The sequence below is a fragment of the Kockiozyma suomiensis genome, assembly GCF_038497685.1.
Source record: "Kockiozyma suomiensis strain NRRL Y-17356 unplaced genomic scaffold V2V93scaffold_10, whole genome shotgun sequence".
Taxonomy (NCBI): Eukaryota; Fungi; Ascomycota; class Lipomycetes; order Lipomycetales; family Lipomycetaceae; genus Kockiozyma; species Kockiozyma suomiensis.
The window spans coordinates 282736-298486 of NW_027117673.1; the positions used below are offsets into that span (position 1 = coordinate 282736).

General features: G+C 42.9%; 8 protein-coding genes across 8 annotated transcripts; 2 read left to right on the forward strand and 6 right to left on the reverse strand.

Moving 5' to 3' along the window:
- Window positions 1-17: 17 nt before the first annotated feature.
- Window positions 18-1271, forward strand: V2V93DRAFT_372511 (Erg28 like protein-domain-containing protein). Its single transcript, XM_066910758.1, has 5 exons — window positions 18-211; window positions 276-366; window positions 457-547; window positions 608-726; window positions 785-1271. Exons 1-5 carry the CDS (start codon window positions 149-151, stop codon window positions 835-837), a joined length of 417 nt encoding a protein of 138 aa, XP_066764691.1. The 5' UTR covers window positions 18-148; the 3' UTR covers window positions 838-1271.
- Window positions 1029-1868, reverse strand: V2V93DRAFT_325955 (uncharacterized protein; the record flags this gene model as incomplete). Its single annotated transcript, XM_066907515.1, has 3 exons — window positions 1029-1315; window positions 1361-1504; window positions 1634-1868. The coding sequence occupies 3 exons, from the start codon at window positions 1866-1868 to the stop codon at window positions 1029-1031; spliced, it is 666 nt and encodes a 221-aa protein (XP_066764692.1).
- Window positions 1869-2564: 696 nt separating this feature from the next.
- Window positions 2565-4925, reverse strand: V2V93DRAFT_359941 (uncharacterized protein; the record flags this gene model as incomplete). Its single annotated transcript, XM_066908112.1, has 4 exons — window positions 2565-4313; window positions 4352-4459; window positions 4521-4667; window positions 4722-4925. 4 exons carry the CDS (start codon window positions 4923-4925, stop codon window positions 2565-2567), a joined length of 2208 nt encoding a protein of 735 aa, XP_066764693.1.
- Window positions 4926-5918: 993 nt separating this feature from the next.
- Window positions 5919-7855, reverse strand: V2V93DRAFT_372518 (major facilitator superfamily domain-containing protein). Its single transcript, XM_066910759.1, has 2 exons — window positions 7678-7855; window positions 5919-7622 (listed from the first exon to the last, which is right to left on the reverse strand). Exons 1-2 carry the CDS (start codon window positions 7712-7714, stop codon window positions 6049-6051), a joined length of 1611 nt encoding a protein of 536 aa, XP_066764694.1. The 5' UTR covers window positions 7715-7855; the 3' UTR covers window positions 5919-6048.
- A 1566-nt stretch (window positions 7856-9421) lies between these two features.
- V2V93DRAFT_381372 (major facilitator superfamily domain-containing protein) lies at window positions 9422-11109 on the reverse strand (the record flags this gene model as incomplete). The annotated part of the gene is made up of 2 exons (XM_066912104.1): window positions 9422-10693; window positions 10765-11109. The coding sequence occupies 2 exons, from the start codon at window positions 11107-11109 to the stop codon at window positions 9422-9424; spliced, it is 1617 nt and encodes a 538-aa protein (XP_066764695.1).
- A 921-nt stretch (window positions 11110-12030) lies between these two features.
- V2V93DRAFT_359945 (uncharacterized protein) lies at window positions 12031-12501 on the reverse strand (the record flags this gene model as incomplete). The annotated part of the gene is made up of 1 exon (XM_066908113.1): window positions 12031-12501. One exon carries the CDS (start codon window positions 12499-12501, stop codon window positions 12031-12033), a length of 471 nt encoding a protein of 156 aa, XP_066764696.1.
- Window positions 12502-12637: 136 nt separating this feature from the next.
- V2V93DRAFT_387415 (uncharacterized protein) lies at window positions 12638-14646 on the forward strand. Its single transcript, XM_066912300.1, has 2 exons — window positions 12638-12882; window positions 12936-14646. The coding sequence occupies exons 1-2, from the start codon at window positions 12796-12798 to the stop codon at window positions 14538-14540; spliced, it is 1692 nt and encodes a 563-aa protein (XP_066764697.1). The 5' UTR covers window positions 12638-12795; the 3' UTR covers window positions 14541-14646.
- V2V93DRAFT_372528 (uncharacterized protein) lies at window positions 14542-15693 on the reverse strand. The gene is made up of 3 exons (XM_066910760.1): window positions 15048-15693; window positions 14880-14986; window positions 14542-14810 (listed from the first exon to the last, which is right to left on the reverse strand). The coding sequence occupies exons 1-3, from the start codon at window positions 15372-15374 to the stop codon at window positions 14672-14674; spliced, it is 573 nt and encodes a 190-aa protein (XP_066764698.1). The 5' UTR covers window positions 15375-15693; the 3' UTR covers window positions 14542-14671.
- Between the last annotated feature and the right edge of the window lie 58 nt (window positions 15694-15751).

The window sequence follows — 15751 nt, forward strand, 5'->3', positions numbered from 1 at the left end:
TAGTTATTTTCAAAACATATCTAGTTCATAACCGCGGAACTGAAATAAACGATCTCAGTTTCTCGAAATAGAGCTCTACTCAATTAAAGGGCTGTGATTTTTGCTTTAAAAGTTGCTTTAAAATCTAGAAGTTGCGGATTGGCAAATAATGGACATCTTCTCGACCTATCTTCCTACAATTCCAGGCCTTCTTCCAAAGTGGCTTCTATTTGTATGTGCAACTGCAGTATGGCGATTGCCATATAGAGTTATTTGCTAATATGACAATCATATAGATTGCCGCTGTCTCGATTTTTAATTCCGGGCAGTCGTATTTTGGTGGACTTAGTCTTACCCGCCGGGTATACGAAGCAAAACCCGCAGAAGGTAAAGCTCTAGACTTACATTAACCGGCAGCAGCAGCACCATTTTCTTCTTTTCAAATGATCAATTGACTTACTAGTGATGTTTTATTAGTTACCGGACTTTCTGCTAGGACATTCGGAACATGGACATTTTTGACTTCTTTAGTTCGCCTTGTCGGTGCCTATCATATCAATGATCCAGTGTACGCTGTTTTCTCCAATCCAAGTTCTTATGTGAAAATGCTAATTGCGTTTCAATCTAGTATCTTCAAGTTGACTTACTCAACATTTGTTGTCGCCTTCCTTCACTTTTTCTCAGAATGGCAGTTGTACAAGACTACAAAGCTAGGCAAGGGACTTGCGGGTCCTTTAATCGTATCAAGTATGTTTCAGCTATTACTTTTGGATGTGACACTTTGCAAACTAACGTTGCGCGCTAGCTCTTTCTATGGTCTGGATGACGAAACAGATGGATTATTACGTGAGTCTGTAAATTTTTGTCATTATAAAATACGATATCATTAGAATACCTAAAATGATTCAGAAAAGAAGGAAAAAGGAATAAGTAGAATTCCAAACGCCATTAATAATTCCATTAACAACTCAAAACATGCGAATTTGCTAAATAGATATACACGACATCGAATGCGCAGAATGATAGCAAATAAGAAAATCAATTTGAAATTAATCATCGTCATTATCCAAACTTATCCAGATATTATGCCAATCATTGGCACCTCCGATCGTCATTTGCGTGCACCCGGAATCATAAAATCCCAGGCTCTCATAAAATGGTACCATATAAGAGTGTGCAAGCATAGCGATTTGCTGAGCGACGGCCTGCGTCGACAAGCGTTGAATGTAATCACGGAAGATTGTAGTTCCGAGTTTCATACCTTGGTAATCTGGATCGACCGCGAATGTCTGGATGACAACTTTATCCCCGTACTCTAAATGTCCAATTTTTTCATCTTCAATAACAGATTCGCTACTGCTGGACTTGCAGAGATGATGACGCAGTTTGGTCGACTTTTCGTTATTGCCGCAGATGGGCACGGAGAGCGCGCCGTCAGAGATTTCTTCACCGACGAATTTGGACCCAATAATGAATGCAATAAGTTTTTCGCGTGAACGTGGACAGGCAACCACATCGCAGCACTCTCCGGACGGCTCTTCTTCAGCTCCCAAAAGATGCGATTCGGAAATGCGTCTAAAGACGTTACCTGAACCTGGCCCGTCAGAGCTACAATTGCTCGAGTTTGATTTCGCGCTAGATGTAGAGCTCGTACTTCCGCGACGCTGACTGCTAGACGTAGACACCTTGCGACAGGATTTGGCTTGACGTGGCGGAATTCGAACAAACATGCCGGCACTGAGTTCAGGCGCAACTTGGAGCCAGTAGCGGATGCGGTCTAGGCCTGCGCATTCACGCGCGGGTGTAGTCTTGGCCTCTAGTTTGACGACTTTGTCTAGATCGGCGGGACCTAGAGGCCGCAAGAGAACGTGCTCGGGAAGAGGGGTCATATGCGACTCAGGCAGGCGCGAGTAAGAACGTCGTGGTGGAGTAGGAAAAGGAGAAGAACGAGAGGTAGATCCAGTTGCGACGCTTGAGCGAGAGTATGCGGGGTAGATGTGAGTCGAGATGTGATTCAAGATGTGAATCGGTAAGATATATAACGACCCAAGAGATATTCAGCAAAGATCAAGCCGAGCCATGAGAATAGGAGATACTATTTGTAATGTTTTTGGTCGAGACAAAAAAAAGACTGGCCCGGTGACGATAGTCGTTAAAAAACCAAGGGAGTGATAGGGTGAGGATGACGTCACGAGTCATCGAGGCGACACGTGCTGTTAACATCCTTAGTAAACAAATCTCGAGTCACGAGAACGACACTAATACATCATCATTATTGTTGTGGTAATTATTACTATAATCAGAAAATTCCTTATAGACTGTCAATAATCAAAAAATTCAGCAATACAGCAACAGACAATGGTCAATAAATAGAATGCTTATTCTTCAGTTCAGTCTCACGCGAAAAAATCACATCTAGTCCTGCGACGATTCTCTGGTAGTCGCAAATACAATGCCCGCTAATTAACAATTTGATCTAATTGTATAATCTTTTAGGTGTTAAAGTCAAATCCATTGCCATCATATAGTCATAACAATGCCAATCAGCAGGTAGGCTCATGGTAGAAAGGAATAAAACAGGAAAGCTAATCCGGATCCCAAATAAAATCAACATCGTGCCCCGCAATAGGCGCACTAACCGGCTCCAAACTCCACACCTGCCTCTCAGAAACTCCGTACCTCCCAGTCAACTCGCTATCAAAATATGCATCGTCATATACTCGTAACGATTCATCCGGAATAGGCAAATACAGCGGATGCACATTATCGCATCCGTGCACGACGATCGTCATTCTGCTCTGCGACGAGCCCCGTCGACCCCGCCGGCGCATGAGATACGCGACTCCGTCAGTTGACACGGCGGTGAAGGATACATCGATGTATGTCAGTCGCGTAAACTTCTTGACATCAAAAAGTTCGGCGTCGGTTAGCGTATTGTTGAAGCCGATTGCTAGTGCCTCTAGATTCGGCACTACCTCAGATAACGTGCCTAGGAATGAAAAGTTTGACGACTCGTAACTTTGCGCAACAAAATCCGCACCATAGTTTATGCCCGCAAGTCCGCGACGATTATGGCCGTGCAATACCAACTCTTTCAAAGTGCTCGCATTGCAATACTGAGCAATACCGTTGACTATCGACGCTGCCGAGATTTGATTGTCGTTGCCGGCGATGCTTAGATGCCATAGATGCCGAAACTCATTGACAATCTGATACCGTTGAAATTGAGACATTTGCTCTGCCGATGGAGTTATAAATGGTGAAAATGACCCCAAATGTGTGAAGTTCAGCTTTAAAACTTGGACCATGTCTGGCACTTTAACGTGAATTCTGGCAAGTTCGCACCAGCTCAAGTCTAGTTTTCGTAGCTCGGGGGTTTCAAACTGTAAATCAAGACAGGATGCTTCGGAAGGTAATTGGCGGCCGTAAATGATATTCGTAAGTCTGATAAGCGATAATTCATGTAATCCCGGAAACGCAGAGAGCAAAAGGTGCAAATCTTGTGTAGTCACACACACGGAGCGACATTTCTGACTATACGGGAAATGGTTCGTATAAGGCATCGGTCCCCCGAATCTGAGAACTTTAACTTGAGGCTGCGGCGAGCCAACCGCAATATTTTTCAGGTGTCGTTCGGCAATCACAGTAGCGAGAACTTCGTAGACACCCAACATTTCAAGCACTTCTAAATTAGGGAATCTGTTATTTGTAACGACACTCATCACGCCATTGGTATCCTCAATACGAACTCTCAAGTGCTTCAGATTCGAGAATGGCGCTGGAGATGGCGACGAACATAGATATGATTTATTTGATAAATGCGTCCATATTGAGGCCGGATAATCAAATTCTAGCCGTCGCATACTGCTCACTAGCTCGCGTGGAATCCGTTGACTTTTAGGGACATATTCAAAGGCACCCTCGGGATCCTCGTTCAAGTCAAATCCAAAAACTGCTGCCGCACAATCAGAATAAGAAGATACGGCAATGTTTGTCAAAACTAAAGTCTCGAGGTGACCATTTGACGCCAGCAGACAAGATCGGAATGCTTCAAAATTGATTTTCCAAGAATACCATCCAAAATCGATCGAGTGTTTTATACTTAGCCCGTGAGATATTTGCTGGTTCCATAACTTACTCACACGTCTACACGAGCACAGTTCGTTGATCGAGAGCATGGAGAAAATTATGTCGAGAATATCGGGACTTAGCCTATTCATGATGTCGCTTTTTTTTTCTTCTGCTTTGATTTCAGACGATCTTTCGTCTACATGTCGTAGTGATGCGATTCGATATAGTTGTTGAATATGAGCATACTTATCAACATTGTCAATCTTTGTGTAAAGTAGATATGCTGAAATTTCTAACCTACCCCTGACATCGATTTTATGGAGTCGATATTTAATGCAGCTTTCAAAAGCTTGTAGCCGATCTTTGTCATATTCGCCTTGTCAAAAGCCGAAAATGCCAATAAAAATATCTATACGCGCTTGGGTCAGTACTAATTCGTTTTATCAAACAATGCACTAGACGGAGCCCACCTGAGGATCGATAGATCGGTCGCTGCGTAAATTCATAATGTCGTGCGCGGCAAAGGCGTACTGGTCGAGATCCAAAGCGCAATCGTATCGTTGCCGATGACGAACGGGGTCTACTACCTCACCAGTCTGGATACACCGATCGATTCCCTATCTTTTTAATCAATAACAGCCTCGCGAATCCACTGAAAAGGGTAGACTCACTTTGGATAGCATGCAGTACCGTGACTCGGGAGTAACAGCATGACCTTCATAGGGAGGCAAAAATGATCGAGAACGTGAAAGAGCATCAAAGTATGTAAAGAAATTATTGGCTGGATCACCGAGGACTCTGAATCCTGGTCGCTCATCCGGAGCGTGAATGCCAAAGCAGTCAAAAAAATGGAAGTAGTCGTCAATCTCAGTCATCATTCGCGTAAACATCTAGTTAGGAGATAAGATTGATGATATCATGACAATAATGCAGAGTTATCTGAGATATACCGCCCGCGATGTCAATGCCTATCTAAACGACCCGTTCGTCCGAAGACACTTCTATATTCCAACGAGAAACTGCAGCCTACTAAATCTCCAAGAAAATTCTTCAGAAGAAGGTCCAAAATCCGCACCAACCGAAAGTTGGGTTCTTTTCCCAAACAATTTCTCGATAAAGTGCCGCACTCTTAATTGGAGATAACACTCGAGAAAACAGAGTCACTGTGATTATACCAGCCGCTCTAAATGCGGCGCAGAGATATCTGAAGACATAAGCATACAGCAACAAGAATCGGAGTTTTAAAGAAAGTATAAAAATGATGCAAAATAGTAACCAAATGAGCCAAATATAAGCATAGAGATGTGTCGTAATAAGGAGAGAGTACAATTTCAACCGCTGAAAGTGCTAACAGCTATCTCATTAGACGTAAAACCAACCGCAGCAAGACGGAATCAAGATATCTCTGAATGATGTAATCTTTCTTACTAAATGATCCAATCTACGCTCAGAAACAGGGTAACTATAAGCTATTACCATCAGAACTTACATAAGTTATTCTACTTGATTGAATATGTGCTCGGCCTTGTCCGCATCTGCTGAAACCGGAACCAAGAAGCAAAAGACTTTTCAGCTCTGGGCCGAAAACTCTAGATATTAACTTTTATTTAAAAACTTAAATTGGCGCCACATGATTTAAAGTTGGATAATCAGAGAAAAAAGGACGCCGCACTTTAGCGTGTGGCGCTGTGTTATTAATACCATTATAATGATGTACTTAGTAAAATAATGTTTTTAGATTATTTTGGAGCCAGAAAAATCTGAGCATTCGCAGGATCGCGCCTCGACACAATGATGTTCATTAGTGCTTCCAATATCGAATACAATTCTTACAAGTAAAGAATCAAATACATTGGTTCTTTTGATATGAAAAGGATATGTAATTAGCATTTAAACATAACTAAGAAACGCCTGTATACCAAACAGCAATTTTATACAAAATATAAATCAATCTTTATCCAAAACTTTCTAAAATGCAATTCATAAAACACAATTTAATCATAGAGATAATTTGAAATCGAGGCGACGGTTTCCTTGACTAGTAGTAGTTGTCTGATACTCTTCAAATTCCTCCGGCGACATAGCCGATAACTTCTTTTCTCGACGATTATTAGCATATGTATACAGGATTTTGACAAATACTGCTGTGAGAATGTTGGCGGCACCAATTCCAATTAAAGCCGAATTTCCAGTCTTGTAGAACGGTTTATCCTTCGTTTGATAGATATTCGATCCAGCAATCTTGCCGGTCTGTACAAAGATATTGTACCAGGCAGCCGCGATAGTGCGGTGCTCATGATTATTGCAGTTTTGGGAAATCCAGGCAATCATGATAGGATGGAAGTAAGGGTATCCGACAATCAACGTAAGACAAACATATCGCGACCATCTCGAGATGTCTTCTGGCATTACAATCAGTGCGATCAAGTTGGGGATGACCCACAATGACGAAATAATAGGAAACACCCAGCGGATTTTTTTCCAGTCGGATACTTTAGATATGCCAAGCATGAGAACAATACAAAGCAATGCACCGGGGATGGTAAGCAGATTGCTCTGTAGAGTAGTGAATTTCATAGCCTTGAGATTGATGGTAAGATATGCCTTGCCTTGAAGAGAAGGAATAAATCCAAAAAATCCGAGAAAGTAGAGCGGGAACAAGTAAATGTCAAAAAGTGACATGATGATCGACCGAATGTTTAATGTAAAGTGGCGATTGCGATCGAGAGAGCGAGACTTTGATTCGTCATCCAACAGAACTTTAGCGCGCAAAATCGCCACTTCTCGCGGGGTGAAAATTCTCGAAATGTGCTTTCTGCGCACAGATGGCATGACGAATGCAGTCGCGATGCCAATCACGGCTGTGAGCAATCCCTCAATCAAAAAGAGCCATTGCCAGTCCCACCAGCCGTTAACGTTTTTCATCTGCAATATTCCGACGGCAAGTAAAGAGGATACGACATCAGTCATCAACGAGGCACTCCAAACCCACGAGTATCGAATAGCTAGTTCGTGAGACTTGTAAAACGACGACAAGTAAAGCACAAGACCGGGAATAAATCCACCTTCGCAAGCCCCCAGAAGCGCGCGGAGAACAAGGTATGAGGTGCGGTCCTTGATGAAGGCCTGCGAAAATGCAATGATACCCCAGGCAGACATCATTACCGGCAGCCAGATCTCGGGACCTAGATAACGAATAACGAGCTGAGAAGGGATTTCCATGACGAGGAAACAGACAAAGAACAGAGTCTGGCCAAGGTTGTAGTCTGAGGTTGTCATATTCAGGTTCACAAGAAAGTCCGTCGTCAGCACGTTTGAGATATTTGCGCGGTCGAGCTCGAGAGAGAAGAACATGATGCATGCCCACACCATCACGCGCCAGTCTGTCTTTCGTCTGACTGTCCGCTCTTCTTTCTCTGTCCATGATTCGGGGCCAAGTTTCAGAAGACGCGTGAGGATGACATCGGGATCGCGTTCGTCGTCTTCGACATCAGAGGTGCTGTCTACTGACAGCGCGCCGATTCCAATGGTGGAAAGTGTGCCGTCGACTTTTTCATCGGAGCGGCTGCTGACTGCGAAGAGTGTGAGGATGCTTTTAGCATAAGAGGAGAGATACAAAATACATACCGATTGATGTCGCTGAGAGAGGAATGCTTTCCGGCATTGTGAAGATGGCAAGAGAAGAGGAGGATGAGAGAGAAAAAGATGAAGAACGAGGATATTTAACTAGGATTCGAGGACGAGGTGGTGTCCGAGAAAACTAGTTTACCTATGATCTTCGCTCTAACCTAAAGAAGTTAACTCATGAAGTGACTCAACTGCTTAAAATCTTAAATGTATGTTGACTCATGTATGCTAGCCATATTGAGACTAGTATGTCTCAAAAGCGATTGCGCAATTGCTTTGTCGGGTGAGGACATTTATCGTCATAGAAAAAAGGTTCGAGAAAATGGTTCGAGGGGCTGGTTGCATAGCTTCCGCTGGAAGCATATGGATGTGTAACTACACTATATATTCACCATATACTGATAAACACTATATAGACACTATATTAACTGTTTATATAGTGTATACGTAGTGTATATTTCTAAATACTATATGCTATATATACAGCATATAAACATTCTAATGATCTTTACTCATCTGCAGCTTATAAAAGTCAGAGGCACGTGAAATGCTCATAACCCGACACACATCATTGGATCTCGATCATTGTATTATCATATAGCCTATATACTGCAGCTCAGTTGTACGCTAATCAAGATTCAAGATTAGATATTCGTAATATATCTTTATTCAGTTTTCCCTGGCCTTCGTCAGACAAAATGAATCCATCTGTGCCTGTTCCGGCTGCAAAGTCTACTATTAACGCCTCAAGTCTGGCAGATGTATTGATTATCTGAAAGTCAATTATGCTATTTCAACGACGATCTTCCCTTCACGATATTCGTATATTAGCGCTTTCATATTGAGGCTGATAACGACGGCTATTGCTCTGCTTACTGTGACCTCTTATATGAGTACGGCTGGCAACAGCAGTCACTCTGATATGTAATCGTCGGAGAAACAGCAACTCAATAGCATCCTCTGATAGTTGCAACTAATCGCAATCACCCAGCAAGACCATCAATAGTCGCTTGTCACTCTTCAATCCCTGACACTCGGTCCTTAGTCTCTGGATCGCGCTCTCGCGCTCTTGGTTAATTCGAAACCCCTGGCAGACTTGCGCCTCCAGTACTTTGATTTGTGCCCGTAGCTGAAGTATGGTTGTCTGCATGCGACGCAACTCGATTGTATCAATGGCGATCACTTTCTCGTAGCCTGATATTGCTCTTTTCAAATTCTTTGTATTTAAAGAAGACTCCTGACAGTCGTGTAGTTGCGGGCTGTCGCCGTCTTCATTAGAAGATACAGGGGAAGGATGAGATCGCGCGATCTGATTTTCTCTAAGCTCGTGCATCGACATATGACAAATATTGCAACGCAAACTGGGGGTCTCTTGGCCCTCTTTATTATAGCAGACAGACGACAAGCAGTACTGGGTTTGAAATGTGGTGTGGTACAATTCACGAAACCCACATTCAACTTGAAATGTGGCTATATAATCAGTGCTCAGACTCACGATAGCACGGAGTAAGATGCTGTACTACACCCTGTTTGTGTTATCCTGAATATTCGAATGAATTACATTTATACTCTTATTGAAACATGAAGCTATACAAAGTATGTTTTATAAATATGTTTTCAAAATACGTTTTCATCTTCGCCTTCTCAAATCACACTTTACCTTTTCGCAACTAGACTTCTCCATTTAAGAAAGAGAATCAAAAGAGAGAGAGAGAGAGAGAAGAAAAGATACAAAAAAAGAAATTTATCGAGATCGATTAACAGACTTGTGCAAAACATGCTCCTTCATCATCAAACTCGAAAGAGCCGCCAACACGGCCATCAACGCACTACTATAAAACACCGCTTTACATGCATCTAAATAACTCAACGTAACACTATATCTAAACTCTTGTGGGATTTGACTAATATTATCAACCGATTCGGAAACAAGCTCAATAATTTTCTCACTTCCAGGACCAGTTATACGCTCATGAAGACGAGCACCGAGCGTGTTTTGGAAAATCGCGGCAGACACAGCGACACCGATAGTTGAGCCCGCGCCGCGGAAGCCATATTGGATTGATGTACACACAGCTTGATACTCATGAGGCACGGCGGCAATGAGGCCGACGAGAGTGATGGTCAAGTATAAACCGCCGCCAAAGCCGGGCAAGAATAAGTATGAGCCAACTACGGTTGTGTTTGAATCAACTCCAATCGTACATAACAACAAAGCCCCGGAAATAAGACTTGCACCAGCCAGATACGACATTGGCTTGTATCGTCCAGTCGAACGCATATAGACTCCGCATATCAGAGAACCAAGCGCGCTTCCGATAAAGTTTGGCATCAAGCTTGATCCTGACTTTGTAGCAGATGCGCCTTTGACTGAAATTGCATAGATTGCCGAATAGAAAATATTCGAGAAATACACTTGCGTCATGAAGAATGAGGTAAAAGCCGAGCCAGCAACGGTGCGGTCCTTGAGCAGGACAAGCGGAATGACAGGCTCAACAGCGACGTATAATTCAATGTATGCAAATACGCCGAGGATGATAATCGACAAACTCAGCGGAAGCAATACGGTAAAGGACATCCATGGGAAATAAGTACCGCCGATACTGAGCGCAATTAAAAACAAACATAACCCAAAGACCAGCGTGAACGAACCCAAGAAATCGATTCTCTTTAGCAAGTCCTTATTGCTCTCCCGAGGAGGCAGCTTCAAGTTGAACTGGATCGCAGCCAGCGATAATACAATTATAGGTCCCTGCATGGCAAAAGTCCATCGCCAACCAACAGATTCCGACATCATACCACCAACCACACCTCCAAGCGCGGCACCGCAGCCGTAAAGTACATTGCCGATACCTTGCAGAAGACCACGCTGACGAAGAGAAACAATGTCACTGAGAGTGATTGCACTCAGTGTAGTTAGGCCGCCACCTCCAGCACCAGCGACTATTCGCGCAAATACAAGAAACCAGATGTTGGGAGCAACCCCGCAAAGCACTGAGCCGATTCCAAAGAGCACCTATACGAATCGAACAAAAAGAGAAACATTAGTTTTTTCTCTAGAACAACTTTATAAGAGAAATGCCGCACATTAGCAATTAGCAGAAGAGGTTTGCGACCAAAAATATCAGAAAGCTTTCCATATAACGGCTGAACAGCGGCCTGGGAGATTAAATATCCCGTTGCAATCCACGACACTGATTGTAACTCATTGAAATCCGAGGCAATCCGCGATAGCAATGTAGCGACGATAGTACCGTCCAATGCAGAGAGAAAGACACCAACGTAAAGCGAGAAAAATATACTTAGAACTGCGCTCTGGGCTAGTTCCTCGCGCTCTTCGGCGTCGATGAGAGCTTCTTCATCTACCTCGGCCGAACTGCCTAGTAAGCGCGACGCCTCGTGTTCTTCCGCTTCTGAACCTTCAATTGCCATTCTACTTCACGATAACACACAACTATGAGAATAGCAAAGCGGGAAGTAGAATAGTCTGTAAGGAAGAAAAGGTGGGCTCCAAAGAGAGAAGGGAAATATGCTCGGACCAAAAGAATTCTCCAAAGCCTGCATTTATATTGAGCTTGGACTTATAGCTCGTATTTTCCGCCTTTACTGTAGTTTCTTTAAATACTCCTTACGGTTATTTATTATATACATATAGCTATCATTTATCAACGTGTACATACACACGAGTTTCATCTTGTAATAATTAACACTGAACATTATCTGAACTACAATCGCCTGCGATACGCTGTTCGAACGTAAGTAAGCCGCACAATGACCGCGATAGCCCCTTATCTCCTCTTGTCAGTCATCCGCTCTTCAATCGACGCTTTATCAATCTGCTACGATGAGCTTTCTAAAAGTCGCTTTTTAATCAGCGTGAGTGATTATTGATACTGTTTATTTCTTAATATCCAGTCCTATTTCCGAAGTCACTCCCGGCGATTAATACCCATAACAAAAGTTTGATCCACTTATGTAGTTCGTATCTTGCCATTCGTTATAGAACGTCTCGTTTTCACAGTCGTCGTTGCTTAATTCGAATGCACCCCACCCTGAGTGGACGTCTTGATCCTCACATGGTATCGCAACTAACCGTGGTACCGTTCTATAGCGGTGTTCCAATCTGCAAGCATGGCGATAGTAAACCCACGCCTTAAGAGTTTCGTATGCGCTACTATTTTCAGCTCGCCATGACCGGTACTTAGACATATGCGTACTGCATCGTGCCCTCTCCGTGGTACGCAGGTCAAGGCTCACATAATGGTGTCCTCCTCGACGTACATAAAATAATACCCTGTACGTCTGGCCAGTTTGTATTTTTTCCGCATGCCTACTACAGAGGTAGTATTGTCATTACTGGCATGGACTCCTAGCGTGGACTCTTGCATCACTGCCGTCCTCGAAGACTGCGTGACTGAGGTGATATGACAATATTTCGCTGACTGAACCATAAGTGACACGCTCTACGGGGTTATCACCGTTATCAGCATAAGACATATCCGTCAAGAAACCTATAATAGTACCACTATTTGCATGAGTAATGCATCTTATAGCACGATTATATATACCAACACAGTTCTCCTTGAAGTTGCTATCATGTATTGGCGACACCGTAATCACACCCCCTTTCTCTATAGTATAGATGTAATAAGGTCCTAGGCTCAGTAGACATCCGACTAAGTAATTAACTGCAGCTACTGTCATACTGTCATTCATCCCAGCATTGCTTACGGTTATGTCATTGTAGTCGCGCAGACTCGCTGCATGACACGACCATGTCGTCGACAGCATCATCGCGACGCTCACTAGATGTCCCACGATCATGTTTGAGATGATTGGACTTACGATGTTATGTAAAACCCGATGACCGTATGCTGGATTATATAACTCAGATAAACTGGCTATAAATACACGGTAGAACAGCTGTACACTTAAAAATTCCAAAGGGCGAAAAATATCACTTGACAACTCAAAACACTGAATTTTTTAAACTTTAATTTCACGCGATTCCTTCACTGACGCGACCCATTCACTTACAATGTCGTTTCTTTAATTTTCTGCACTGCTCAGAGTCAACGGGTAGGAAGTAAAAGACATTGTCTTCTTAGAGAACTTACGATGTCTGATGATGACGAGCCGTCAGATAGAAAGCATCCTCTGCGAGGGTTTGTGATTTGTACTACAGGCATCGATTCGGTTCAACGAGTACGTCTTTTTCTTGGACTGATAGTATGATCCTTACTCATTTTTATATTCAGGATGACATTAATCGAAAATGTACAAGAATGGGTGGAAAGCCCTGCGATAACCTCATGAATAGCGTCACACATTTAATAGTAAACCTACCGGCAAATCGCAAAGTATCTCCAAAATACAACTACGCATTTCGCAAGCGTTCGGATGTGATGTTTTTGGATGTTGAATTTATACCTAAACTATACGATAGATGGACGGGTGGTGAGGACATTGAAATTGCCGAAGAACTAAGACAGTATGGGAATCGAAAGATGTTTAAAGGGTATACTATCTCTCTCAGTGGTCTCGTTGAGCCTGAGCGCAGTCAAGCAATACACTACATCCAGGAAAATGGAGGTAACTATACTTCGAATCTTACAGCCAAGACTGATATTTTAGTCTCGATAAGTGCTAAGGGCCAAAAATTCGAATTTGCAAAGCAACGAAAGATCAAGACAGTTAGCTCATTATGGCTCGACGCAAGCCGAAAACGAGGCGCATTTGCGCCTATCGAATTATTTTCATACGACTTGACGGAAGAACAATGGCATACTAATCTTCAAGAAATTGTTGACAAAATCTATGACGATGTGTACGTGCCGACGTCAGTGGCGGTTTCTCTCGAGCAGGAAGCTATTAAGCAGCAACGAAAACTGCCGACAAAGCTTACGCGCACAAAATCAGATAGTACGTGGAATTCGATGATGCTTCATGTCACTGACATATCGTCAGTTCCGCAAGCGAGTGACGCGACGTCGGTTCAGGATAGCGTCAAGGCCGTTGGTGAAGCGCCATTTGAGATAATTGCCGAAGATGATGCTTCGAGACTGAATACTATTGATGAGTCAAATGGGTCAGATGTGGATAAGGAAGCACAATTGTTTGAAGGTCACATTTTGTACTTTTATGGATTCAGCGAGGAGAAAGTGGCAAAGATTGAACCATTTGTCACGTCTCGAGGGGCTGCTGTCATGAAATCCATGGATGGCCCTTCTTTACCAACGCACATTGTGATAGAACACAAGCTGCCACCATCAGACTTGCCAAGTTATATTCCAGACTCTGTGACAGTAGTCACTGATTGGTACCTTGATTTATCAATATTTCATAAGGAACTAGTACCTCCTTCTACCAATAAATATTCAGCATACCTAGGTCACGAGGTATATTCACCAGAAGTCTCAGAGTTTCAATCAAAGCAGATTGAGATCTCCTGTTTTGACGGTATGCATCGCACGCATATCGAGAGACTTCTAGCTATGCTTGGAGCAAAATATACCGGAACTCTAGATTACAACTGTGATCTATTAATCGTGCCTCTGAACGTATACGATCAGATTAAAAAACCGTCAGCACCTTTGAAGCCTATGACTGGTATTCGATCACTAGCAAAAATCTCATATGCTCGACAATGGGGTATTCCTATCATACCGGACGAGTGGCTACTCGATCGCAAGTTCTATGCAAAAATAGGAAAAGCGATTGTACTGGCTAAAGGAAAGAAACCACCCCCACTTCAAGTGCAGTCGGTCGCAAATCCGAAACGCAAAGCGGAGACCAAAGAGAGTATTGCGGATGAGAAGCCAATACTAATGAAGAGAGCGGCTCGACGGAGAAAAGACAATTGAACCACTAGTCAAAAGATGATGCATTATAAGGAGTTTACATTAGGATCAAATAGCATGCATATAACTATATTACAAAAGAGTAAAAAAAGAGAAAAGAAATTCGGTCAGATTATATTTGAAAGATATAATGACTATCGAGATTTGCTATAGTCATCAACACCATCAAAAGTAGCTTCAATCCCAAGTGCTTCTGTCACTTCTTCCCGTAGCAAATTACCAAGCGTTGATCCGTCACGATGATATGTCCACTGTCCATCAATTAAGTCGTACCTTGCATAACAGAGTTAATTTCAGTATACAAACGAACCAGTCGTACCTTAGAAACTAAAAAAAAAATACCTTTTCGGTCCGGAAATAGGACTACTGAGCCAAATCTGTTTGTTTGGGGGCTGCTTGTTAATTACATATGTTCCGTTCGGCGGGAGAATCAGCGTCAAGACACCTTGCTAGTCATCAAGACAAGTCAGCACATTCCATAAAGCTATCAAAAAACTTGGGGAATCATACAGCAAGTTCGATATCAATTTGGGGTTTCGTATCAGCCAGATCCTCGCAATGGGTAAGGATATTCTCTAAAGTCTCATCTGCGATAGTATGAAACTCTGAGCTCGAAATCTCATCGATTTTGTAATCGTCGTCGAGGCTCGTAGATCGTACACCAACTGTTGCAGAAAACGATCGAGTAAAACGAAATGCCAAGTATTTCTCCAGCGTGTTAACTTTCGATGGCGAGAAGAGAAGTGTTTTAGTAAAAAGTAAACGGCCAGACTGGTGCGAGCACCGTAGACTTTGACGAGTAAGAAGCGAACGAGTAACCGATTTCGAGATATTCATTGTATTTGTTCTTATATCTTCAAGCAGCAGAGAGTCTGTATTGATGCTATTCAGTAATAATGTTTGGAAATGCGCGAATCGTTGTCGAGTTGTGAGCGGATAGACGAATGTCGGGGAAACCGGACACAGTATCAAGAACTTAACGAGTTCAGGGCACGGGGTTTTCTCGACTTTAAGCTGGACTACAGCCAAAGCTACTTCACCGCCATATTATACTGCACTTTTCTATAATCACATATTTGGCAAAGTATTTTGGCTGTACGCTGTTTGAAGCTCAAACAAAAAATATCGAAAAGAAGACATCTTGCGGCAGTTAAGGATAAAGTTACTAAAGATTTGGCTACGCGTCAGGCTCTAATCAGCAATTCGCGCGCAAA